The 25,199-nt window shown below is 56.2% G+C and overlaps 1 protein-coding gene across 2 annotated transcripts in view; it reads right to left on the reverse strand.

Moving 5' to 3' along the window:
• Positions 1-25,199, reverse strand: part of DOC2B (double C2 domain beta) — a 39,984-nt gene that overhangs the window by 8,871 nt on the left and 5,914 nt on the right. Inside the window, exons 3-7 of one of the 2 annotated variants that reach the window (XM_038158013.1) lie at positions 19,898-20,437; positions 9,722-9,801; positions 8,433-8,456; positions 4,593-4,667; positions 2,332-2,441 (exon numbers count right to left, since the gene is read on the reverse strand). In XM_038158013.1, the coding sequence (XP_038013941.1) occupies positions 2,332-2,441; positions 4,593-4,667; positions 8,433-8,456; positions 9,722-9,801; positions 19,898-20,231 (623 nt within the window). In that variant the 5' untranslated portion in view covers positions 20,232-20,437. The remainder of the gene's footprint in view (positions 1-2,331; positions 2,442-4,592; positions 4,668-8,432; positions 8,457-9,721; positions 9,802-19,897; positions 20,438-25,199) is intronic. The other variant, XM_038158014.1, reaches the window with a different exon arrangement.

Here is a 25,199-nt window from a genome sequence, read left to right on the forward strand (position 1 = left end):
CTTGCTTGCCAGTGCAATTAGCCGGGCTGCCTTCACCTCTCCTTCACCTCGGGGAGCTGAACCCTGCTGGCTCCTGGGGTCTGTGACAGCAAAGTCACTCCGCCAGTTTGAACAAGGCCACACAGGGATGAGAGAAAACCTGTCTGGCCACGATATGGGCTTGGGGGGCTTGGGCAGGAGGGGATCCAACACTCAGCTGTCTGGGATGTCCTGAAAAATGCCACTTGTCCCCTCCAAAAAGGCTGCAGGCACTGGCAGAGTGCCCCAGGCCAGCACCACCCCAGCAGTCCATGCTGGACACGTCCCACCAGGTGGGCAGGGAAGATTCCTGGGTGCTTTTCCAGCTTCCCTGACACATCTCCAGGCTGCAGGGAGGCGAAAGCTGGCGGCAGCTTTGATCTCCGCCTTTATTTTCACATTAAAGAGACTTTGGAATTGCATTCCCTGGCCAGCTCAGCACCAGGGAGGCTCCCAGGGAATGGGCACCGCCCAGACCCACGGGAGCATCACCGATGCTCTTTCAAGCAGCACCAGCTGCCTGGCAGGAGCCTCTCCTGAATAACACAGGGAAAACCAGAGTCCTCCTGCCTTTGAAGCTGGCTTTTCCTCGTGGAAAAGGAGATATTTTGAGGAGAAGCTGGATGGGTGAAGCAAAGCACCCGGTGCATGGAGATGTTTCCTGCAGGAAGCGGCACTGGGAGAGTCAAGGGCCAGCTCACAGCAGAGAAACAGCTCCAGCCACACCAAAACACTGACAGATGTCCAGTTTAGATGGGATATTGGGAAGAAATCCTTCCCTGGGAGGGTGGGCACAGGTGCCCAGAGAAGCTGTGGCTGCCCCTGGATCCCTGGAATTGTCCAAGGTCAGGTTGGACAGGGCTTGGAGCAACCTGGGATAGTGGGAGGTGTCCCTGGCCAAACGAGATGATCTTTGAAGTCCACCCAGCCACATTCTCCTGCAGACTGAGGGGTCCCAGGTGGGCTCCAGGGGTCCATGCACAGTTTTGAGCTTTGGGGAGGGCACAAGGAGCTCCACAGCACCCAGGCTGGCAGGCAGGAATGGGATGGGGCAGAGCAGGATTTTGGTAGGGTAAAAGGCAAATTCAGCCCTGCACATGTTTTGGTGCATCCCCCACCCCACAGCTCCCTGCTGCCTCCAGGATAAACAGCCCTTCCCAAGGGAGAAGCAGCTCCCAGAGCCCTGAAAGAATGGGGGCCGAGCCCTGCTGCTCCCTGTCTCCTTCCAGCAAACAACCCAGCCAACATCTCTTTACAAACCCATTTCCACGCTTGAGGAGGCTGCAAACTTCAAAGCCTGCAGTGAAAAAATACCCACCAATAATAACAACAAACTGGAGGCTTCCCAGCCCCACCAGCCTGCAGCACTTCCAGCATGACTAATGTTTTCCAAGTGAAATAATAATCCACGGTGCTGAATTTCCCATCGCCCTGCAGACAACAGGTGGGCTCTGCCCTGATCACCTCTGAGCAGCACCTTCCACCTGGCAGCTTTGAGCTCCTGGCATGAGGAAAATCACCAACCCCCAGGGCAGCTGCAGATGAGGAGGGTGGGATTGCAGCCACGGAGCTGGCAGAGCCCCGAGTCCATGGAGGAGGATGCAAAATCCTTTCTTTGCCAGTGGATTTTACAGCAAATCCTGCAGCACGGCCCCAGATCAGTGTGGGGATGGAGCAGCTGAGGCTGCCCACAATTCCTGCCCTCATCCAGGTGGGGCAGAGGCCAAAACATGAAAAATCTTTGCGTTCACAGGTGTCTGCTCCCTGCAGAGCATCACTCCAAGCTCTGCCCCTGCCCAGCTCCATCCTCACACAACCTCTCCCAGCCCCTGGGAGATGCTGAATGCACAGACTGAACCAACCAAATAAAATAATGAAATGAAGACTTAACATTCTTTGTTTAGCCGGACAATAACTCACACGTGCCTCCAGCTTCCTGACAAAAATCTCAGCTCTGAAAGGGGCCCAGAACTTCTCTGAGGAGATTTTCTCAGCAAGACACAACCACAAAGCCTCACCATGCGCCCGTGAGAGCTGGGCACGGAGAGGACAAACCCAAACCACACCACCTGAGCAGGCAGGAGCCAGCCTGAGAGTTCTGAAGTTAAGGATGCAGCAGGAACAGGCTCCTCACTGCTTCCCCCAGCCCACAGGGGGATCTGTCATACCCCTGTCACCATCTAGCCAGGACATGCGGCACTCCAGGACCCTCCTGTGGGGCTGAGCGTGGGTGAAATTGTCCCCGGGGTGGGGAGGGACAGCTGGCACAGTGCTGGGGATGAAGGGAGCCTGTCCCCCGGGGTGGGGCCCTACCGCAGCGTCTTGCGGATCATGTCCTCGTCGGTGATGCCGTAGTAGGTGAGGGTCTCGTTCCACGTGGGGTTCAGGGTGTTCCGCAGCGTTTTGGTTCTCAGCTTGTTTGCCTGGCAAAGCAGAGGGGGTGAGGTCAGTGGGATCGGCCATTTGGAGAGCCCAGGAGAGGCTGGAGAGGAGGGGGAGGCCCTGGAGGCCCCAGTTTGGAGATTAAGAGGCAACGGGTGCTGTCACTGTCCTGTCCCAGTGCTGGAACCCTCGGTGGGGTGGCCCAAATCCACCCCTAATCCGGCAAAAACCTGAGGGACAGGGACACAGCAAGTCACTCATTTCCAAACCAGCCCAGCCCCTCATCCTGCATCCTGGAGACAGCCAGCAAAATGGGAACCTGGGCAGAGCATGGACCAGGATTTCATTTGAGCAGTAGGAGAGAGCAAGGGAGGGGGAAAATCCTTTCTGGATTAAATAAAAAATGCTGATTTGCTGTTCTGGCTGTTTGTTTGCACTCCTGCTCCCAGCACAGCTCTTGATCCTGCCTGACTCCAAACAACTTCCTTGGCAGGTGTTTTTTCAGCACCAGCAGCTCCTTCCAGCAGCTCTGCTGAGCAGGAGGATGGGGACAGCAGGGCTTGTGTCCCCTGCATGGATGGGACATCCTGGCACACAGCCGCTCCCCAGCTCAGGGGACATGGATCTCCTCACTCCCTGAGCCCCTCTCATGTCTGGGGACAGCAGAAGAAAGAGGCTGAGGCTGCAGGTTTGGCTTCTCCACCAGGCTCCCAGCCTGGCACCGCCTGGCAGAGCAGCAATTTTCCCTCTAATTAGGTGTCAGACAACTCAATCCCTGCCTCAGCTGCTGCTGGGCATAAGAAACTCTCGGCACATCAGTACCTCCAAGTTGTCTTGTGGATCTTTATGGGAAGCTGCTGCATTCCCCACCTCGGGCTCACGAGCCCTGGGTGACGAGGATGGCAGGGAAGGTGCCCCAATGGCACCACAGCCTGCTCGGGTCTGCAGGTCCCAGATCCTGATCCCTGGGGCTCTAGGGGTTGGGAAGGACAGTGGGTTTAGCCAAGAGGGTGACATGAACATCACCCAGCTGCTAAAGCTGCCTTGGGAAGGGACACGAGTGGGATCAGAGGAGCTGAGCTCCGGGAGTGCCTCTCCTCCCATCTGGAATGACTCAGGAGTCAGCCAGCAGCTCTGCATGGGGAATGAATCCAGCCCTGTATCCCACACCCACAGGTGCCTGAGAGCACAAATCTGGGACAGAAACACCTGAGGGACTCAGGGACTGTCCTGCTGCAGGAACAACCAGCCCAGGACAAATCCCCCATCCCCCAGAGCTGCTCCCCCCTCCCAGGGCAGTGCTGTTTGGGACAAAGCACAGAGATGGGGCAGGGGGGGCTAGGAGAGGGTCCCCCCATGACTTGTGGATCTGCAGCTCCTGTGTTCCCTCCCCTCCTGCCTCTACCAGCTCCAGCAGAAATGCTAATCAATGGATTTGCAAAACATGGAAATGACTGATAATATTGCTGATGAAAGCGCTCGTGGCTCTGTTTGCAGCGGAAACTCAGAATGTGGTTAAAAACTCCTTCTGCCACCCTGAACATTAGGAATTAATCCAACTGAACTGTAACAAGTAAATACACCTCCCCCCCTCCAAAAAAAAAGGTCTTTCCTTTCGTGTGGAATAAGAGTGCAATTAATATTCCTAACACACACATCGAGCATTTAAATTCCACATCCCCGTCACTTACACCGAGCTCTCACCACACATCAATATCTTTAATTACTCTTCTCTCCAGCAAGTGCTGAACCTAAGGAGATGGAAATATTTCCCTTATGATTTATACTCTGCTTTATTATGATCTGAGGGGTTTTAAATGCAAAAGAATAAGGGCGAAAAAAAAGGAGGAAATTAAAAGGCTCAAATTTGTTTATGGCTGAGGTTGTTTCACTCGGTGCTTCCCAGGGGCTCCTGGAATGCAGCATTCCCATGATGGGCTCCCAAGGTAAGGAATCAGGGCTGGCACCTGGCTGCCAGCCAGTGGTTTCCCAGCAAGGCATTTTCCATCCCTGTAAGGATGGATTCAACCCCAATTCTTACCTCCTGCTCTCTCTGAGCACCTTTCACTCAAGAAACTCAAGGTCTGGGTGCAGCAACCCACAGCCCCTGGGTGAGGAGCTTGTCCCAGGCCTGATTTCCAATGAGAAGCTGCAGCCCCAGGAAAGGAAGGAGAAGGGAAAAGGTTTCTCACCTTACTGGCTCCAGGGAGCAAGTGCAACTTGACGTAAGGATCAGCCAAACCATTGTGATCCATTGGCTTCAGGCCCTGGAGAGGGAACAGCAAAAAGCAGGAATCAGGAGGGCAGGCAGGGTGGCATCACTGAGCCCATCCTGGGGTCCATGGAGCAGCCGTGGCTTCCCCAGGATTGGGGAAGGAGGGGAGAGTGGGTTCTGCAGGATCCAGGCTCAGCATTCCAATCTGGGCTGTGGGAAGCTCCTCACCTGCAGTGGCACCAGCCACCCCTCCCTCCCTGCCAGCAGGCAGCTCTGCCACCCTCATCACCATTCATTTGGGGGGTGAAGAGAATCAGTGCAGTGATTTCCCAGCTTTGAAATTACAGGGTTCTGTCATTGAATAATTGCTTCTGAGCAAACACACACCTCTGCTGTTGTGGTGCCACTTCCAGAGGGTGTGATAGCACCTACCTACTCCCAGTTATTCAGGAAGAACAGCTCCAGGCCAGTGGGAGGCTGGTGCCAGCCAGATGCTGTGGTGCTCACAGAGAAATCTGGGGTCGCAGGAGTGCCAATCCAAGGAAACTGTGGCCATTCCTGATGGATTTTCCACAAGACCCTCACAGCTCTTAAAGGATGACGTGGATCAGGTTTGTTATAGTGATGCCCTGCTTTGGGCAGAGGGAGGGCACAAGCTGCGCCCTCTGTTCCTCTTCTAAACCCCTTGAAAATTATCCAGGGGTGATGCACAAACCCAGCTCAAAGCCATACCTGCACAGACTGCATGGAAAAAAACCTCCACAGGGCAGGGAAGCAAGTCAGGAGGGTGAAAAATGGAGCCTCATTTTCAGCAGTCCGAAGCAGAAATGAGAATGGCTCCATGGTGGAAGTCCTTGGATTATTTCCAGCCTGGCTGTGGGATCCCTGCAGGAATGATTGCTGGGCTGGCTGAAGGCAGTGCTGTGCCTGGAGCAGAGCAGGGCTTCTCTGCAGAGGTACCCATCCAACCCTGCCTCCAGCCCGGGCAGGGAGACCAGGCTGGGGCATGCTGAAGAGTCCTCACACCCTTTTTGTGAGGAGCAGAGTGCCTGAATGAGTGTGTGCAGCTGCCAGGGATGCATCTGTATGGACTGCTGGTGGAATGGCTGCGTGCAGAAGGAATGCAATCATCCAGGATTTGGGCAAATGGAGCAGGGAAGTGCTGGGGGGAATCATTTCCATGCCTCACAGGTAGGGAATAACTCACCCAGCCTGACCCACAGCAGCACAGGACCCTCTCTGAGCTGCAGTTTTGTCCAGGGTGCTCCTGACCTTGGGAGTGTCTCTGACTTGGAGCAAGGGCTCTGCTACAGAGACAAACGTGCTGCCCTGGGGCAAGGGAGGCCAAATGGTGCCCAGCAAAGAGGATTTTGCTTCTACAGCAAAGCCAAAAGGATAAAAGTATCAGCAGTGAATGGAGGTGAATCTGCTGTAAGTGCAGCCGCTGGGGTGATGTCTCTGCTCCGGGAGATGATGAGGATGGGGCAGACAGGGCAGGAAGGGGCTGGGCTGTCCCCAGACTCTGGAGGGAATTGCCTGCACAATCGACTTGTGCTCTCCCTGGTCAGAGGTGCCCAACCTGCCCGGGCTGCACAGCAAATGAAATCAGAACCGAGCAGGCAGATTCCCAGGAAAATGGATGGAGAATGACAGGCAGCTCTGTAATTCACCCATCAATTCAGCTCAATTAAATTACCTTCTGAGGAGGCTATTAAAGGCTTTTTTAATAGATGTGCTATGGAAGATGGAGTGACAGGAGCCTGGAAAATGGCTCCTAATGTCACGTCTACCTCCCTCCCGTGTCACTCGATACGTGTTTGGCACAAACAGCTGAATTTAACAGGGCTCTGCTTTGCAAGGATCCCTCCCACAGGGAGGACCCCCTTTGCTTCCCCTGGGTGGAGGGACCACCAGCCTGGAGCTCCTCCAAGAGGGATGAGAGGCACAGAGGGACAAGGCACAGAGGGACAGTGCCCTCAGATCCAGCTGGGGCATCTCCCTGGCTCCAGCTCTTCCTGCTGCTGCTGCGCTGGTTTGTGGAGCTGAGATTAAGTTTCATCTTTACTCTTCCTCTACCCAACCCCAAAGTCTCTGCTGCAATCCTACAGAGACCTCCAGCTCCCTGCATGCCAGGCTCTGCCAGCTGCTCCCCGTGCCAGTGACATTTAGCTAATCAATAGGATTTAATTACAGCTTGGGCTAATCGGGCTGCCGATTAATGCCACGCTAGAGGCATCCAGAAATCACAGGAGATGGATTCATTCCATCCTTCACCCCACAACCAGCTGCCTGCCCAAAAACCAGCCTGGATTATTCCCAGGCTGAGGCATCCCATTCTGAAAAGGGGGCAAACTGCATTTCCACCCTGCCAGCCCAGAGGAGCCCGGCAGCTGGAGGAATTTCCCTGCAGTGATAAATATTGATGAGTTTATACATAAGTAATGCTCGGTGCAGACCTCCAGCACTCACCTCGGGTGGAAGGGAAGGAACAGCCAAATGCTCAGTGGGGTGGAATCTCCTGGGTGTTTTCTGGCCAGAGGTGCAGGGAGAGCAGCCCAAGGATGCTCCAACAGGCAGCAGCTGCCTGGCATGGCCTGCCTGGGGCCAGGAGCTCCTTCACCACTGCCCTACAGCCCCCTGAGGCTTGTCCCAGGCACCTTTGTCCCAAAAGCAGGAGATCACTGGAGCTATAGGATAGCACAGCCTGCTGTGTCTGTGCTGCTGCATGCCCCTAAAAATCCCCTAGAGCAGCTTGGGCTCTGTAGGACTGAGCACAGAGTGAGATCCTCAGCAAAGCCATGGCACGGCAGGGCACAAAACCAGGTGCCTGCTCATTCACCAAATCCTTTTCCATCCTATTTTCTGGGAGGGGGTGATGCCCAGCACACCCCAGCCCTGTCCCACACAGGACAGCAGAGATCCACTCAATCCCAGGGCTCGTGCAGGGCAGCAGGGGAGAGGGAGAGCCCTCCTGCCAGCCTGGCAGCTCCTGCAGTCCAGGAATGAGCTTCCACAATGCCCTGATTTATTCTCCTATTGATCCAAGCTGAGCTACAACGTGTCTGAGTTCAGCCGTGCCTGAAGTGTGACAGGCAGGGCTGCTGCCAGCACTGGGAGCCATCGGTGCAAGGTGGCTGCTGCCAGCCTGGCTGCTCCTGCCTTTTCCTGGCTGCTCCTGCCTTTTCCTGGCTGCTCCTCTCTGCTTTTGCCCGTTCCTGCCTTCTCCTGCTACCACCTGTCTGGTGACACCCTGAGTCTCACAAATCCTGCTGTGAACTTACACCCCTCAGAAATCTCTCAGAAATATTCCCAGGCACAGGAGCAGGGTGAATTCCCAGGTGGAGTGAAGCTTCTCCAGCAGCAGAGCAGGGAATTGCTGGTGGAGCACCACAGGTTGGACGGAACCTGCTGCTCCCCAGGAGTGACAACGGGGCTCGTGAGGAGCATCAGCAGATAAAAAAAGTGCTGGAGATCAAAAAAAAAAAAAAAAAAAAAAAAAAAAAAAAAAAAAAAAAAAAAAAAAGATGTAAAATAAAGGGAGAGAGGGAGGTTGCTTGGGGTTATCAGAGAGAAAGAAAAACATGTCTCACGTGGCTGAAATAGCCCAGGTTTGAATGGCTGCTGGCAGCAAGCGAGGCTCCAGGAGCTGCTGGAGCTGGGCACATCCCGAGGGCGTTTCCCTGGAGGGCGACACAGCTACCCAGGAGCTGGGCCAAGGGTAAATCACATCCCCAGCACTGCTGGGGCTTTTCCCCCTTCTCCTCCTCTCCAGCTCTACCTGTACCACCCCCGGAGCCAGCGGGGTCCTGGCCCTTACCTTTCTGTAGTCAAGTTTTGGCAGCTTTCCCCAGGCGAGAGATGAAATGAGAGCGAGCAGATGGCAATGTAAATAAAAGAGAAAAATGGGAGAATGAGAGCAGAATGGAAATGAACAGGACTCGAGAGCTTGAATGTCAGGGTGGCCAGGGGGGCTCTGCCCTCCCTGCAGGCAGGGGCGATGCTGGGGTACCCCCACACCCCTAGGTGGGCACAGCAGGGACCAGGGCTCTCCCTTGCCAGCCCTGCCTGTGCTCTTGCTGATGTGAGATTTATCACTTGCTGCCCAGAGCTCTCCTTCCTCCCTGCCTTCCACCCACTCCAAACCCAATTAGAAATCTCCTCCTTGGCACGGCTCCCGTGTGCGCCGAGGGAAGCCTGACCCGGCGGATTCACAGGAGACAGGGAGGGAAGCAAAGCCCAGAGTCTGCCTCAGCCCTGCCCTGCCTGGCACCTGGGGGTGCTGCCCTTGCCAGGAGCAGCTCCAGGAGTGCTGGGGCAGATCCTTCCACACCCACCCCCAAAATCCAGCTTTGGTGCTGGTATTGCACCAAAGGAGAACGTTCTCCCCATGGAGAACGCTGGGGTGGGAGCTGCAAAAGAGCCATGGAGGGGAGAGAGGAGCATCCTGTGGATGTAAACGGCGTGGTCTGACCCTCTGGGGCTCAGCTCTTCTCCTGCCTTCTCCAAAACCCCCCATCCCTTCCCAAGGTCTGCAGGGATGGAGGTGTCCCGGAGCCCTCGTTTCCCTGGTGGTGGCTGGGTGATGCAGAAGGGAACCCAGCAGCATCTTCCGCAGGCCCCGAGGCTGAATCAGGACCTCAGCTCCCCGCTCCTGCTCCCAAATGTGCAAAAAGCCCCTAATTGCCTCAATCACGCAGACGGCAAAGGCGCTGAGGCGCAGCACTTTGGGGCCGTGATTAGCAGCATTTCAAAGAGCCATTTATAAACCGACAGCCGGTCACAGTAAATAACAACATCGGGATGGGCTGCTCGGAAAAGCATCAATCCCAGCTCCTCACGGGGCATGAGCAGCCGGCTCCGAGCTGGGAACGCCCGGAGAGGCAGGGGTGGAGGGGGAGGAGAGGGCAGAGGTGCTGGGAAGGGGGAGGAACCCAGGGATGCTTGGCACTGCCATGGGTGGGATTCCCTTGGCACAACCATGGGTCAGGTTCCTTTGGTCAGATTCCCTTGGCACAGCCATGGGTTGGGTTCCCCTGGCACAGCCATGGGTCACGTCCCCATGGCACAGCCAGTCCCTGCTGTCCCCACAGCCAGGCTGAGCCCTACCTTGGCTTTGTTGATGGTGCAGTGGAGAGCGTTGTTCTCCTGGTCATAGAGCAAACTGAAATCCAGCGTCCCCAACGTGGCTGCAAGGGAGGAGAGATGCAATTAACCTGCTGCACCCTGCAAACACGGGGCTGTTCTCCCTCTGAGCACAAAAGGAGTGCGTGGAGGTGCTAAAGAACGGGCTGCAGGCATTATAAAACACAAAGCATCCTGCTGGGAGCCCTGTTATGAAACGTGGCCTCGTGCTGGGAGGCTGGTGGCCATCCCCAGGTTGGCTGGCACAGCCCTGGGAGAGGAGTGAGGGAGGAGTGGAGGCAGCTCTGCCAGCACTGCAGCCACAGCTTTGCTTCCATGGACTTTCACCTGGGTTATCCCCATCCCTCAGCAGCCTGACTGCAGCCAGCAGCTCCCTGTCCCCCGGGAGATGAAGGATGTCCCCTGGGAAGATGTGGGAATTGGTGGGACACAGCTGAGAGCTGCTGTTGGCACATCCTCCCCTCCAGCGCCGCTGGCATTCCCAGAACGTGTATTTGTATAGTGACACCTTCAAACAAATGAGCCACCAGTGGGATCCCTTCCCAGCTCCAATCTGGCTGCAAACTGTAAATTAAACCCAGTGAGGATGGAAATACTTTCCCGGTTAAAATGAAAAACACCAACAGCTTTTAATCAGCTCGGTGTTCCTTTGTGGCATCCGCAGGATCCAGGAGCGGCAGCATCTCCTGGGATGGGACACAGGGATGGGGCAGGGGAGCAGAACAAAACCAGAGGGGCCTCAGCAGCAAAAGTCCTTTTGATTTGAGAAATTCTTTCCTTTTGGATGATCTGAGCATGTCTCACTAATCCAAAGCAGAGGAAAAGCCTTAAAAAGAGAGGCTTCCCAAAAACATGGCTTAACCTTCTCCAAGGCTCCCAGGCCTGATTTGCACACCAAAGCCTGAACGTGGAGCAGCCTCTCCCCTGGCTCAGCTTTACCTGTCACCAGCCTGGGACTTCCAGGGTGGCTCTGGACCCAGCAAACCCCACTTTTCCATGCCCACCTTCCCAAAAGAGTTTTGCCTGAGTGCTCCCCTGCCACCAAACACCATCCCAGCGCTGTTTCCAAGGTAACTGCACCTTCCTGCCGTGTTCAGAACGCGAAAAAACATCCAAAATAAAAATAAGAACAGTTTTGCTTAATATCAAAGCAGGGTTTGCTGACTGGAGGGGAGTTGGACAAACTTTATGGCAGGAAATAAGGTGCTTTTTTTCCCCCTAGCAGCAAGGCACCCACAGAGTTTAAGGATATTCAGGGGACTGAAACCTTCCTGCTGCAATTTCACAGCGATCTCCCAGCCCAAAGGCAAAGGAGCTACAGGTTTGCCTGCTGGCAAAAGAAAAAAATCATTTCTCCCAAGCAAATATCTTGAGTTCAAAGCAGAGTAAATACCCAGAGAGAGTTCTGCCAGAATAATGCACCCCCCTCGTTGTGCAGCAATTTCATGGCACATTAGCTCCTGGTCAGGGTAAGGCACAAATCAGAGGGGTTTTACCTGCCAGGGGAACATGAGGGGTGAGGCCAAACCTGCTGTGCCTCGTGCACCATCTCTGGGTTTGGCTCAAATGAGCATTTCCAGAGCAATTCCCAGCTAAACCCCCTGCACACCCTGCAGGGAGGAAGGACCAGCAGTGCTCTGGGTGCTCTCACGACGGGCAGCTCAAGGATGGCAGCGTGAGAAGCTGGAGGCTCCACAAACCAAGTCAGCAAAACTTCCCAAATCTGCATTTTTCACTCAAGAGCGGAAGATGAAACCTCCGGTTTCGGAGCCTCATCATTTCCACCTGCCCTTTAATCAGCATTTCCTGCCAGCCCCACTGCTCTGCCCTCCGAGTTCAAGCTGTTATTTTATTTTTATCACAGAAGGGGACCCACGGTTCAGCCTGCTGCATTTGGCAATTTATAAAACAAATTAAAAAGCCTGGCAGGCAAACAGAGTTCGGCCAGGAAACACTGACAAAGGCCCAGCCTGCCCCAGGGGTGAGGGCAGCGGGGGGCCCCGCTCCAGCAGACAGGCAAAACCTAAAACCACCTTCACACAGCAGCAGGAGCTTGTTCTGCAGGTGGGGACTCAGCTCCCAGCCCATGAGCAAATATCCAGCAGCTCCCATTCCTCCTGGAGCTGCCAGGGGTGGGAGGGCACTGCCAGGGGTGCAGGGCTCTCCAGCCCAGGCTCTGCTCCAGTCCTGGAGGGGTTTTCCTCTAAGCAGAGAGGGTTTTTTAGGGATGCTGAGTCTCAGTTTCCGTGGAAGGGTCTGCCCTTGGGCAGAGGGATGTGGAAACATCAGCACAATGCGTGCTAATTGCTTAAAAATGTGGCCGTTTGATAAACGGGAGGAGGAAAAGTTTGCCAAAAAGGGGTTTGGCAGCCAAGGTGCTGCTGTGGAGCTGGAGGTGAGCACTGCCACCAGAGCCAGGAGCCAGCAGATGTCCCAGGACTCATGGGACACATCCAGGACACGGTGACAGTCCCACAGCCTCTGGTACATCCTGGGAATGCACAGCCAGGCATGGATCCAGCACAGAAAGGCTGGAGCTCCAGCTCAGGGCTGAGGAGGTGGCAGGAGACCTCCAGCTTACACCAGGGGTAGGAGCCACCCCTGCACCCCACAACAGCAGCCTGTGAAGCCCCAGGAGCCCCATCCAGGCCCTGTGCTCCTGCAGAGGTCAGCACAAGCCACCAGCACCAGCCCAGCCCTGTCTCACTGCTCCCACTCCTGCAAACCCCAGCAGCACATCCAGCCCTGGCTGTGGGAATCCTGCATCCCCAGCTGGCAGGATCGGGCCCAAAACCTCTGCGGAGCAACCAAATCCCCCTTCTTTAATTGCTTTCCCCCTCCCACTCGAGATGCAGCTCGATTGTGATCTTAATTAGGGGAGCAAGTACCTAAAAAAGAAAAGGGCAGCAATTAGACTCAAAGCGCTGTTACCAGGATTATTTAACTCGACTGGGCTATTCTGAACACTGCCCTCTAATCACAGAGGCTGCAAATAAAAAATATAAATAAATGCCTTTGTCAGGCTTTACAAAGGCAGCTTGGCGCTCTCCAGACAGCAGGCAGGATGTATCATTATTATTACAATTATTCTGCTCCAATGATAAAATAACCATTAGGAAAACTGAACTCATTAGCAGGTTCTGACCCTCTTTCCTCTCCCTGAGCTGGGAGAGATTGATGGGAAGGCTCTGGCCAGGGCCTGCCTTCTAACACAGGCTCTAAAAGGAAAAATAAACCCGACTTGCACGGGAAGGTGGCCTCTTCTCCCACTGACCTTTGGGTGTTTGGATTAATTCAGTGGGCCAGGGAGTGACTGGAGGGCAGCAGGAGCAGCAGATGTGTCCGTGGGCTCGGGCAGCCCGCGGGCAGCCCCGCCGAGTCGGCAGGAATTTATTGTTTATTGCTGACATTTCCTGCCTGAGCCCAGGGTGAGGCCAGGCTGAAGGAGCTTCTATTTATACCTGTGGGATGAGAGGCAAAAAATGTGGTGATGAATCTGTGCTCTGCTCCCTTCCCCAGCCCCTGTCCTTGCAGGGCTGGGCTGGGTGGCAGAGCCGCCCTCTCTCCATAGCCTGGGATGCTCCAAGGAAAAAAGTTTCACATCCCAAGACGTGGAAGAGCCACTGACATTCCCAGAAAAACCTTCAGCAAAGCCTGGAAGTGATGATGGAGCACACTCCTTACTCTCCCAAGGCAGGTGTGACTGCCATTAGAAAACCCAGCAAAGCTCTCCAGCAGGAGAAGTTGAGGTGTGCACACAAAAACCCCGCTATAGAACTAATTAAAAAGAAGTCCAAAAAACCTTAAGTCCCTCTGCTTATCAGCATTGCTGCTCCCAAGATAATCTGCTCACGGATTTTGTGCCAGGGAGATCAGAGTGGAGCAGTAAAAAGACTGCTGGGGATTGTCTGGATTAGCTCTCCCTTACAGAAAGCACAGGTTCAGTAACCTTCAGACTGGGTATTTTTTAATGCACTATAAAAGATAGGTCCCTATTCTTCCATTGCTTTAATTTTCCCTTGCAATGGAGATAATTTTAAAGGTCCTGAAAGGCAGCAAGTAATTCTGTGCACTTACAGCCCCACATAAAATGTTGGTAAATGACTCCTCAGGAGGAACAGAAATTATCTCCTGCCATTTCCGAGCTGGGCTGCTGAAGAACATTTTGGTGGGTGGCTGTGTGTGCTCCTGCCTCCCTGGCATCCCGAGCACATCCAGTGGCACACGATGGGGCAGAGCTTGAGGACTGGCTCCATGATCTGGGAAACCCTCGGGGTCATCCCTGGAAAACAGCTCCATCAATTCCTGCAGCTGGGGCCGAGCTCCCCCAGCACCCTCAGCATTCCAGCCTGGGAACAGCTCCGCTCAGGATGCTGCTGTGCAGTCAGGGATGGATCCCAAAGGTGCTGAGCTGAGGAGCTGTGGGCCCTGAGGGCTGCAGAGCCCCTGATGGCAGCACTGACCCCTGGCATGAAGCTCCAGCCAGGGCATTGCTGCAGGATCCGGCGTTGTGGAGGCAGCTGAACCGGGCACCCCTGAAAGCTGGCATTACCATCAGCCATCCCACGAAAACTGATCCTCTGGGAGGTTTTGGGACATGTCCCAGAGGCAGCAGAGCACATTGGGGCATGAACATTCCCATCAGCACCACAGGACTCTGATCTGTTGCTGCTGGCAGGGCAGGACATTCCCAATCCTACAAAAAACCCCAGCAGGGACCAGATCCAGCACACGGGCAGGAAACCTTCCCTCCTCGGCAGATCCACAGATGTGGCTGAACTCAGTAGGATCAGGAGCAAGGAACAAACACAACTTTTCTCTCTTGCAATGTTCCCTGCCTGGCCGTTTCTCACTTAAATTTTCCAGCAATTAATATTCCTTCATTTTGGAGACATGGAGCCAGCCCCTGGTAAGCTCTGGAGCAGGGAGCTGCTTCTCCATGAGGTTGGCTGATGGATGCTCATCAGCTCTTCTGTCTTCTCCAGGAGGAGTGTTCAGAGGAACACTTATCTGCTCTGAACAGTTCAGAGACGCAATTATGTTTTACAGCACTAAATGGTCCCTGATGTCAGCAGCAATTAGACTTTCAGCGATTCCAGTTTAGAGATGGCCTTCAAATCTCTCCCGCTCTCCTCCTTTAATGAAGTACAGTATTGCAATTAACAACCCCCCCAAAATTGCCTTCAGTGTCGAACACAAAGAGGAGAGATCAGGGAACCCCTTGGGCTCGAGCGTGGTGGAACGAGGGGTGTCAGCCCTGTCTCTCCTCCTGCCCCCTGGAACTGGGGAAGGTGAAGGGCTGGGCAGGCTGTGGGAGGAGGGAACCTCATTATCCAGCCGCTGTGTGGCTCCTTCATTAGCAGAGGTGCCAGAGGCCACAGCCCATATGCTGCTTCCCTGGACGTTGGAGGGGGGATGCCCAGGCAGATCCTGCTCATCCTCTTTGTGTGCTCTCCTCTCCTGGTGCCCCGTGTGCACCTCCAGCACTTTGGGGTGTCCCTGCCCGTGGGCAATCCCTGGGAAGAGGAAGGCTCCCTGCAGGACCAGGATGTGCAGGCTGCACCTGGATCACTGCTGGGCTGGTCAGCAGGAAGGTGTGAGAGCTCACCCACACCAGCACATCCCAAATATCCACCTATCCCACAGGAAAGCCAGGAGGAGCTGATCCAGAATCACCCCTGGGACACCTCAGCGTGCCACTGCCCAGCATCTGCACACATTTCCCCAGCACAGGCAGCTCGGGCTGTGCTCTGCTGAAATCTGTGCTGGTTTGTTTAGTTTCCTGAGCGAGAAAAATACTTCTTTTGGCCTTATCTGGATTGAAAAGACGATTCAAAGCTTATAAATAGCAGTTGCAGCATATGCTAAGGAGCTGTGTTTCAGAAGTAAATACCCTGCTCGTTCCTCGCCGTCTCCTCTGCCTCCCCCTGTCTGGCCAAAAGCACTGCCAGGTGACTTGCAAACCCTGCACCCCTTCAGACCTTCCTCCTTCTTTACATCTTCAAGCAGCCAGTAATTAATATCTCCATGATGGCTTTGCCTGCCTAATTATCTTCTTTGCTCAAAATAAGAGTCTTCCTAAATAACTTGTGTGGCGCTGCAGGCGTCACGAGCCGCCGCGCACCAGGACTGGCCTCTCAGCTGCACTTTGGAGAAGTGGTTTTCATGCTGCTGCAGCTCCAGAGCTCAGGAGGCTGCTCTTCCATGAATAAAACTGGGCAAGAGGTGGAATTGGATGGGTTTGTGCACGCAGGAACAGTCCCAGAGCGCTGGCAGGAGCAGGATGAGGCTATTTCCAGGGATAGTGGCTCCCGCTGCAGCCCGTGGCTCCCAGGCTCTCTCCTCACCTGGAAACCCAGAGCCAAATTCATTTGGAGGAGGGAAGGAATCCCAGTGTGACCAGAACCTCTTTCCAAAGCCAAACAGCAGCTCAGGGAACGGGGCATTTCTCCAAGGGCTGAAACTTGATTGCCTGTTAAAGGAGGATGGCTGCTCCCTCCAGGGCTATCCCCTGCGAGAAGCCCTGGCAGTGCCCCCTCTCAGGGCCTGTCTCCAACTCTGCTCCTTCAGGGGTTTCTGTAAAAATCCCCCAGGTACAAATTCCTGCTGGTGCTGTGGAGGGGAAGGTGCAGGCAGTGGAGGGGCAGCAGCATTTGGGTGAAATCGGTGGAGATGGGAGGCGAGAGCCAGCTCCTCACAGGTGGCACATTGCCATCTAGCTGGCATTTGCTTCTTTTCTTTGCAAACCAACTTTCCCTGGCACTGTGCTGCCCGACTGGGTGGGAAGCATCCCTGCTGGCTGGGGACCCCAGGGACCTGCTGCTGTCACAGCCAGGGGAGCCAAAAGTGAGGTGACAGCCAGGTGTCTTGAGGCAGCAGGAGCCAATTCCCACTCCCAGCCTCCTGCCTGGTCCTCTCAGCTCACAGCAGACTCTGGTCCAACAGCACCAAGCCATCCTTCTGCAGCAAATACACATTTCCCACTTCTCCTGCCTCATTCCTTCCACCTCCTCAGCAGCTCTGCTGGGGACACACCCGCTGCAGGAAGAGTCCTGCTTTGCCAGGGCAGCAGGGAGTCCCTCTGCCAGGGTCTCCCAAGGGCCCTGGGATGGCAGTGGGTGCCCACCACAACTCTGAAAACCCTCACAGCAGCACTGCTGGCAGGCCTGATGGGAAGAGCTGGCTCCGTGAAATTCCCAGTGATCCCAGAGCCAGCCCAGATGTCCCCGCTCATTTTCGACTGTGCTGGTGCCCTGCCTGCTCCCTGCCACTCTCTGCACTCAACAGGCTGCTGAGCCCCCCGTGGCTGTCCCCACCTGTCCTCCCACCTCAGCCAGGTCCCTGCCCATCTCTGGGAGGATTCCACCTGCTTCCCTCAGCCTGGGGGCTCCCAGTTTTCCAAAGCACCAATTCCATGCAGGGACTCGCACCCCCCCAGCCACATCCCTGCTCCCTGCAGGTGCCACACCTGGGTCAGGCCACCCTGCTTGGATGGCAGCAGGCACTGCAGCTCCCACGGGCTCCACAGACACTACAGGGTTTGCTGGTGGGGTCTGGAGCACAACTCAGCAAAGGATTAAAGATCAGAGTGCAGACAGCCAGCTGCAGCAGGGCCAGGCAGGACCTACCCTGCCCTCTCCCCACAGCCCTGCTGGGGTTCTGGAATTCGGGCTGGGATGGCAGCTCAGGTCCTGCTGGAGAAACCCCAGAATGCCCAGGCTGGAGCAGTAACTCCCGGCAGGAAGGAGCTTGGGGAAACCCAGACAATTGCTGCATTTCTCCAGGCAGGGGCAGCTCTCCTCCTCCCACCCAGCAGCATCGCCCTGGCACTGGAGGGAAACCCACAGGCAGGTGGGACAAACAGGAGGGATCAATCCTCCTCCTCCTCCTCCCGATGGATCCTGGATGGCAAAATCCCTCTCCCTGCACATCTCTGGGGCTGGGCTGGGAGCATCTCTGAAGAGGGAGGCAAGATGTGCCTGGCAAAACCTCGATTTATGGGTGCTGCACCCAGCTCTGACACCACCATCCCCAGAGACCCCCTGCACTCCGTGTGCCCCCCAGGGGGACTGACACCACTGACACCCCAGTGCAGGCACAGACGGGTTCTCCAGGGGAAATTTAGTGCAGGTGACTAATGCAACAGCCCTGAATCACCCTCCAGAGATGTGGGGGAGCTCCATGACACTCCCCAGCGTGGCTGATGGCTCCAGTCAGGCTGCAGGATCCCCTCCCTGCTCCCAGCCTGGGGAATGGCTACAGGCAGCTCTTGCCCGGATTTACAACTTGGCAGCTAAACATGGGGGAGTGACAGTCCCATCCTGCACATTCATGCCAGCCAGTGTCCTCAGGGTGTCTGGGCCACCCCGTGCTGTCCCCAGAGATGTGACACCAGCACTGCCACCTCCCTGCTCTGCTCCTGGCACTGCTGTGCCTTTGCCAGCCAAAACCCCACCACACCCCTGGCAAAACAGCCTCAGCAATTTTGCCTGACACCTGTTACGCTGCAGGAAACACTTCCTAACACCAGCCTGGGTGAGAGAAACACCCGCCGGCCCCGGCACGGAGCCAGGCTGCTTCCAGCACCCAGGATCCAGCACCAAGCACCCAGCATCCTGCATTCAGCACAGGATCCAGCACCCAGGATCCAGCATCCTGCATTCAGCACCCAGGATCCAGCATCCTGCATTCAGCACCCAGCATCCAGCACCAGGATCCAGCACCCAGCACTGCCAAGGGGTAAATGCAGAATGCAGAGCCCTGGGCAATTTCCATGCGAGTCACCCAAAGAAAACGCTGCACTCTGGGCCCCCAGTGCTCTGGGCCACACTCCCCCCTGGCCCTGCAGCCCGGTTTCTCCCGTTTCCACTGCCACGATGAAGGGATAATTAGAGCAGCTAATGACCCAAAGCCGGTTAAAGTCCCCGTTAACTGCCCGGCTGGGACAAACGCGGCTTAGCAGAGATGTTCTCCCTGGCAGTGCCAGAGCTGTCGCCTCTCCACGGAGAGCGTGACCCCGACAGCAGCACGGGGACAGAGAGTGTGCTGGTTTGGGGCTGGCACCCAGCGCCAGCCTGTCTCAGGGCTGTGCCCAGAGGGGGACACAGGGACAGCTGTGCCACCCTGCAGCAGCGCAGCCCCTTCGGGGAGCCCTCCCTGGGGTCACACCCTGGGGTGTAAATGGAATAAATGGCAGCAGCCCGGTGGCCGGCAGCGATGCCCAGGCAGGGCTGTGACATTGTGCCGAGGGAAAGCCACCGCCTGCCCGGCGCTGGGCCCTGAACAGCTCAGTCTCCCCTTCCCCCAGGAGGAGCACGCAGCAGCGCCCAGCAGCGCCCAGCAGCACCCACTCCCTTCTCCCCGGCATCTCCCGGCTCCAAACTTCGCGCTCAGCCCCTCGCAGGGTCTGCCCCCCAAGGCCGGGCTGGATGGAGCCCTCGGGGTTCCTCCAACTCCGAGGGAAATGGGGCGATCCCGGCAGAGCCAGGCAGCGGCTGCCTTGCGGCTCCACGGCGCCGGCTGGGAAGGACGTTTTGGGTGGGGAGGGGTTAACCCTTGCTGCAAACACCTGCATCCACCACAGCCAAAGCCTTCTGCTCCAAAGGCCCCCCTGGTCTCCTGCAGGGCTCTGCGAGGAATGGAGGGATGACACGCCAGAGTTTGCCGGGGGAGAGGGCAGAGCTCTCCCGGGCGATGTCATTCCCGACAAATCTGCCCGCTGTGGAGCCGGGAGATGCTGGAGCTATCGCCAGCTCATCAGCAGGGTGGCTGGAGCAGCCAGCACCACCGAGCCGGATTAAAAGGCTCTGAGCCCAGCCGGAAGGCTGCAGGCACGGAGCCGAGCGGGGACGAGGCAGAGAAGTGCACCAACCACGACAGCAACTGGTGGCTCTTGGGAGACTTCCCTACTTTGGGTTCAGCAGCCAGCCTGGCTGCGGCACGGACACTCCCAGGGCCCCCCGCACCCCGAGCGGCGCCGGGAGAGCCTCCCCGGCTACACCTGGGGGCACCCCACTGCTGCAGCGCCATCCCGGCGACGGCCAGCACGGCTGGAAGGGCTCCCCAAGATGGGCAACCAACCCTAACACCCACCCACGACCTCAGCACCGACCAAACTCCCGTGGAAACTTAGGAACTCACTGCAATCGTCGGACTCGTAGCCCTCGGGGTCCACCAGCTCCTCGGGCGCTTGGCTCTTGGCCGGCTGCTCTGCGGGCGTCGTTCCGTGCGCTCCGAAGAGCTGGTCCACATCCTCCTCATCGTCGCGGGGAGGCTCGGCGGGGCTGCCCGAGGGCTGGCTGAGCGAGGGGCGCAGGGCGCTGCTGCTGCGGCCGACGGCGGCGGGGAGCCCGCGGGGGAAGCGGGGGAAGTAGTCGGAGATCTGCTTGATGGGTTTGATGGGGCCGGGGCAGACGTCAATGGCCATGTGCTCCTGGATACTTATGGTCATTTTCTCTCCTTTTCGGAGTGTCATGCATGCGGCTGTCGCTGCCGAGCCCCCCCGGAGAAGCCCGGACCGTGCGGGAGAGGGAAGTTTCTGCCGGGGGCTGCGGGGGCGGCTGAGCGGGAGGCTCCGGCGGGCCCCTTACGTGGTTGTCGCGCCCTGAGCCTCGGTGGCCGCACGCATGCTGCTGCTGCCAGCCCTGGCGCTCGCACGGCCCCTGATCCTGCCAGCGCTGCCTGGGAATAAATGAGCGAGACGGAGAGACGGATAAGAGGCAGGGGGTGGGCTCTCGGGTGATGTCACCAGCTAGCAACAAAGCGGTACCCAGCAGCAGCGGAGGAATGAGGGCTGTGGCCGGCATGTCGCCCCGGCCACACGGCCACCAGCGCGGGCAGCCCGCCCCTGCCCCTGCCCCAGCCCAGCCCCGGGCCCCCGGCAGAAGTTGGGGTGATGATGGGGTGAGCGGAGGTGCGCTTTGATTGATCTCCCTGGCGAAGCAGGGCCGGTCCCTGCCAGACCCCTCCGGGGGACTGAGGTCACCGGGCAGGTCGGGAGCCAGCGTCCTGTTGTGTCGCACCCCGGCGTGACGTGGAGAGGGACCGTGACAGCCCCCGGAGACTGTGACAGCCCCCAGGGGCCCGGACAGCCCGGCAGGCTGTGCCAGGGAGATGCTGTGCCACATCCCGAGCCGGGGGCACGGATGGCACCGCTGCCCACTCCCTGCAGCTCACAGGGGCAGGGACAGCCCCGACTCGGATCCCTGCTGCTCCAGCCCACAGCAATGTCCCTTCCAGAGCTCAGCACCGGCTGGACGAGCTTCTGGAGCTGGCAACGCACCAGGGACTGAAGCAACACATGTGCCCTGCTCATGGCCTGGGTGGCACAGCCCCTGCCAGCTGGCGTGTGCCATGGAGCTGCTACAGCACCACAGAGGGGCCAGGGACGGGCTGGGCCAGGGCTCAGTGCCACTGTGGCCATGCTCAGCACCACTCCTGCCCTTCCCTGGGCTCTGCCAGGGCCCCAGCACCAGCCAGGACAGGGACAGGCTCCTGCCACAGGCTCCCTGGAAAATGCTGGGCTGTGCTTTGCTCAGGGAGTTGGTCTCAAACTGCTGGTTTTACTCATTCCCCCCCTGTTCAAGTCAATAAACCTGTGGCTTCACAAGCTGCTAGAAGTGGACTTTTCAGCAAGGAGTGCCCAGAGAGAAACACTGTGAGAAAATGATGCAAAATCCTGCCCAAGTAACTCACCCTGCCCAGGAAAATGTGTCTGAAATATTTCAGAGGAGCAGCCTCTCTGCTGGCTCGGCTCTGGGGGGTCTGGTGTGAGCCTGGGACACTCGGCATGCTCTGGTCACCCACCACCATGTCCAGCTGCCCACTGGCAGGCCCACCAGGTAACCTGACACATCCCTTAGCTGTGCACACAGAGCTGCAGTCTCCTTTAGCCTGGCAGGCAGGTGATTATTAAAAACAAAGCTCTGCTCTTCAGAGGATTTCCCCCAAATCCCAACAAAATGACACCCAACCTTTCAGTCTACAGCAGAGTTCAGCTTTCATTCAGATTTTGGTAAATGTTAATGCACGTCTTTGAGTCATAACATACTGACACCAGGCAAAAGAACCTAATTTACTCCTCACAGGGAAGGGAATGTTTCTCTCCTGAAGCATCCAAACTTGTCACTGCTCTGTACCCAGACATGAAGCACATCAGAGGATGATCTAATGACCTGGGAGAACGGGAGACAGCTCACTGCTCCTTTGTGTCCCTGCTGTGTTTTCCCTCCGAGGTGGCTCCTGCCTGTTGCAGGTCTAACAGCAGATCCAGTCTCAGACAGTTTAACCCCCTTGCCACATCCAAGGACTCCCAGGACGTGAATTCAGATGGAAATGCCACCTGCTCTGCAGGTGGAGGCTGAAAATCTCACAGGTGGGCTGGAAACATCACGGCAAGCACAGGGAGGTACCTCTGGATTTGGGTGTGTTCATCCACGCAGGCTCCATCTTTGGGTGCAGCCTGCAGGATGTGGTGTGGACTCAGAGAGAACGAAGCAGGAATTGGGCCTGATGCCCAGAAAATAGCAGCAATTTCCTCTAAGAAAGGGCAAATAAATAAATAAATAAAATCAAGTTACATGTGAGAGCCTAATGCCGTTACTACCATTACAACAGCGTCGTCATTTCAAATGCTTCCTCAAAGACCCAAACAGGCAAAGATTGTTTCATAGCACAGAAAATCAAGGCTCTGGCAATTAAGGTGAACCTCTGAGCTCCTCTTCCTCCTGCATCCACAGCCCACAGCCAGGATCAGGGCCCAGCAGCACCAACTGGGAGGTGCTCTGCTCACCCAGGGATTCAGAGGAGCAACAAGGGGACAAAAAAGGCAGAATTGAAGCAGACAAACTCCCTGAAGCAGGGCAGGTGTGTCCCCTAAGGGAGACCCCATCACCAGCCCCACAGACAGAGAGAAACCAAAACCAAGGCTCACTGCTAACAGCCCAGATGGGACTTTGCAGTCCCTGCCCGATCCCAAGCCTACAGAAAGCAGCTGGAGCCTTTTCTTAGCCTTTAATGAATCCCAAAGCAGCTTGGTCTTGACAAACCACACTTTTCCTACCTTCCCACCCTGCCCGAGTGCTTCCTCCTGGGCTGCACAGCCCCATACATACCCAGGGCTCCCCAAATGTGTCACAATACAACACTGAAGGCGAAAGGGACAAAAATAGAAAGTTGGGCTGGAAGACAAAAGCAGGGCTTGCAGATACAAAGCCAGTTTCCAGGTAAAGCTCTTAATTCCCACCGTCTGTCTAATGCCCTGGAATGTGACTTGATTTGATCCCTGGCTCTGCTGGGGCCACCCAGAGCTGCTCTGCCCACGCACGTGGCCTCTGCTGCCCGGAAAGGGGGGCTTTGACTGCCCCCCCAGCCCCCCAGCAGGGAGGAGAGAGAGAGTTGAAATGTTAAAAGACCCATTTGAACCCCCAGCTCTGCCTGGCAGGAAGCAAAGCCACTCTGTCAGGGCACAAGCATGCCTGCAGGAAGGGGGGACAGCCTGCAGGAAGGGGGAGGTGGCAGAGCCACCACAGAGCTAGCATCAAGGCAGGGATGGGATGAGGGGGAAGAGCAATTGTCCCTGTCAAAATCCATGTTTTCCCCCAAGAAAACAAGATCCTGAGCTCAGTGACACTGTGCTTGGGATGTGGGATGCAGGAGCTGTCTCTCCAACTCCAGCCCAGGCTCTGACAGCACCAAAGTTTTGCTTTAAATGTTGCCCTGAGCAGGGGCACAAGCACAGGTTTAAGTACACCCAGAAAAAGCCTGTGGCACTCACTCTCCCTGTGGCACAGCCCAGACTCCTCCTCTGGAACTGCCCTGCAAATGGGCAAACAGAAGGAATGTTCCTACAGCCCCCAAAACTGCAGCACAGATTAAACACACACCCAAAACCACAGGCTGCCCTCAGGACACACTTCAGCCAGTTTTCTTATAAATGCTGAGCACCAAGTTCTGCTCTTCCAGGTTTAAATCCATGAGAGCAGGGGCTGATTCCAGCCTGAACAATTCCTTTCCAAATGGAGAGCACAGCAGCAGGCTGGCACATCCCTTTGCTTGCCAGGGATTCACCCACTGGTTCTTTATTTCTTCATCAGCTCAAAATCTCTCTGAGCCCCCCTGCTCTGCTGCTGCTGCTGCTGGAGAGAGCACAAAGAGATGATGCCAAATTAAAGCCTTCTCTACCTCTGGATCTCATCCTTGACCTGGGAGAGGTGGGACAGGGTGCCCCCAGGGAGGTGACACAGGCAGCACCAGCCTGCACAGCCCTAGCTGGAATTTTGCTTTTCCCAGCCATTTTTAAGCCTGAAAGTCCCCACAGTAGGCAGGAGAAGGTGCCAGCAGATACCACCAGCTCCATCTGGCCGCAGGGGCAGGGCTGGGGGTATCAGCTCTGCCCGGGGATGCCAACACTGCTGGAAGGGACCCCTCCATCCCTCCTGGGTGATTCAGGACTGACCCTGCCTTCAGCTCCCCTGGCTGGGAGGTATGAAACATATTTTTGATTTCTTCCAATGAGCTTAGCTCCAGCATGGCTGTGTGCATGGGAAGGGGGTTAATTGAAAAGCAACATGTGCCTGGCTCCTTGGCTGGCTCGGGGCTCTGTCTCCTGGCTGATGCACAGCTCCTGGCAGCTTCCCCTCAAAGATCCCTGTCCTCCATTGCTGGGCAGGCTCGGCTGAGCCCCTCCAGTGGATTGCACTCCTCACCTGGTCAAACAGCCTGTGCATTTGCTAAGTAAAGCAATAATAATAATGATGATAACTGGGAAACTTGGCAAAAATAATCCTAAGGAGCTTATTCCAGGCTGTGCCGATTACAGCTCCCCAGCAGTGCTGATATCCCAGTGCACCCCGGCCCCCACTGCTCCTCTGCTTGGATAATATCTGAAGTTATCTGTGCTCCAACAGGCCCTGCTAACAACCATTATTTGACCAGATTTAACCAGCAATTACTAGCTGTGAACAAAATCACTGTGGTGGAATACAACCCACATCCTTTTACAACACAGACACAAACAAACCCTTGCAGAAAGCCAGGCAAGGGCCAAACGCCAGCAGGGAAGAGCCCTCTCCCCTCAAAATATCGCTTCAGGTTCCCAGAGACTTTATGAAACACCCAACCAGTGGCAAAGGTGGATGGAATCTTCCTGGGCAGCATTTTGGTACCTGCAGATGGAGCGGGGAAAGGAGCTGGAAAGAAGGAAGGAGGAAGGCATCAGCTCTCCCTGCATCTCCAGGATGGGCCCAGAATAGCTCTACTTTTGGTAGGGGCTGATGTTTAACGTTTAGCATATGTTGCCATTTCCATGGGAATCCCAAAATAGTTGGTGTTTTCTTTTGTGATTTCAATGCCCTCGGTTTTTTTTGGAGTCCTGTGCAACGTCTGCCCTCCTGCTGGGGAGGGGACCTGCTCTGCTCTGCCCCCTGACACCCCCTGCCAACAC

Source organism: Motacilla alba, chromosome 19 (assembly GCF_015832195.1).
Source record: "Motacilla alba alba isolate MOTALB_02 chromosome 19, Motacilla_alba_V1.0_pri, whole genome shotgun sequence".
In the NCBI taxonomy this organism is placed as follows: Eukaryota; Metazoa; Chordata; class Aves; order Passeriformes; family Motacillidae; genus Motacilla; species Motacilla alba.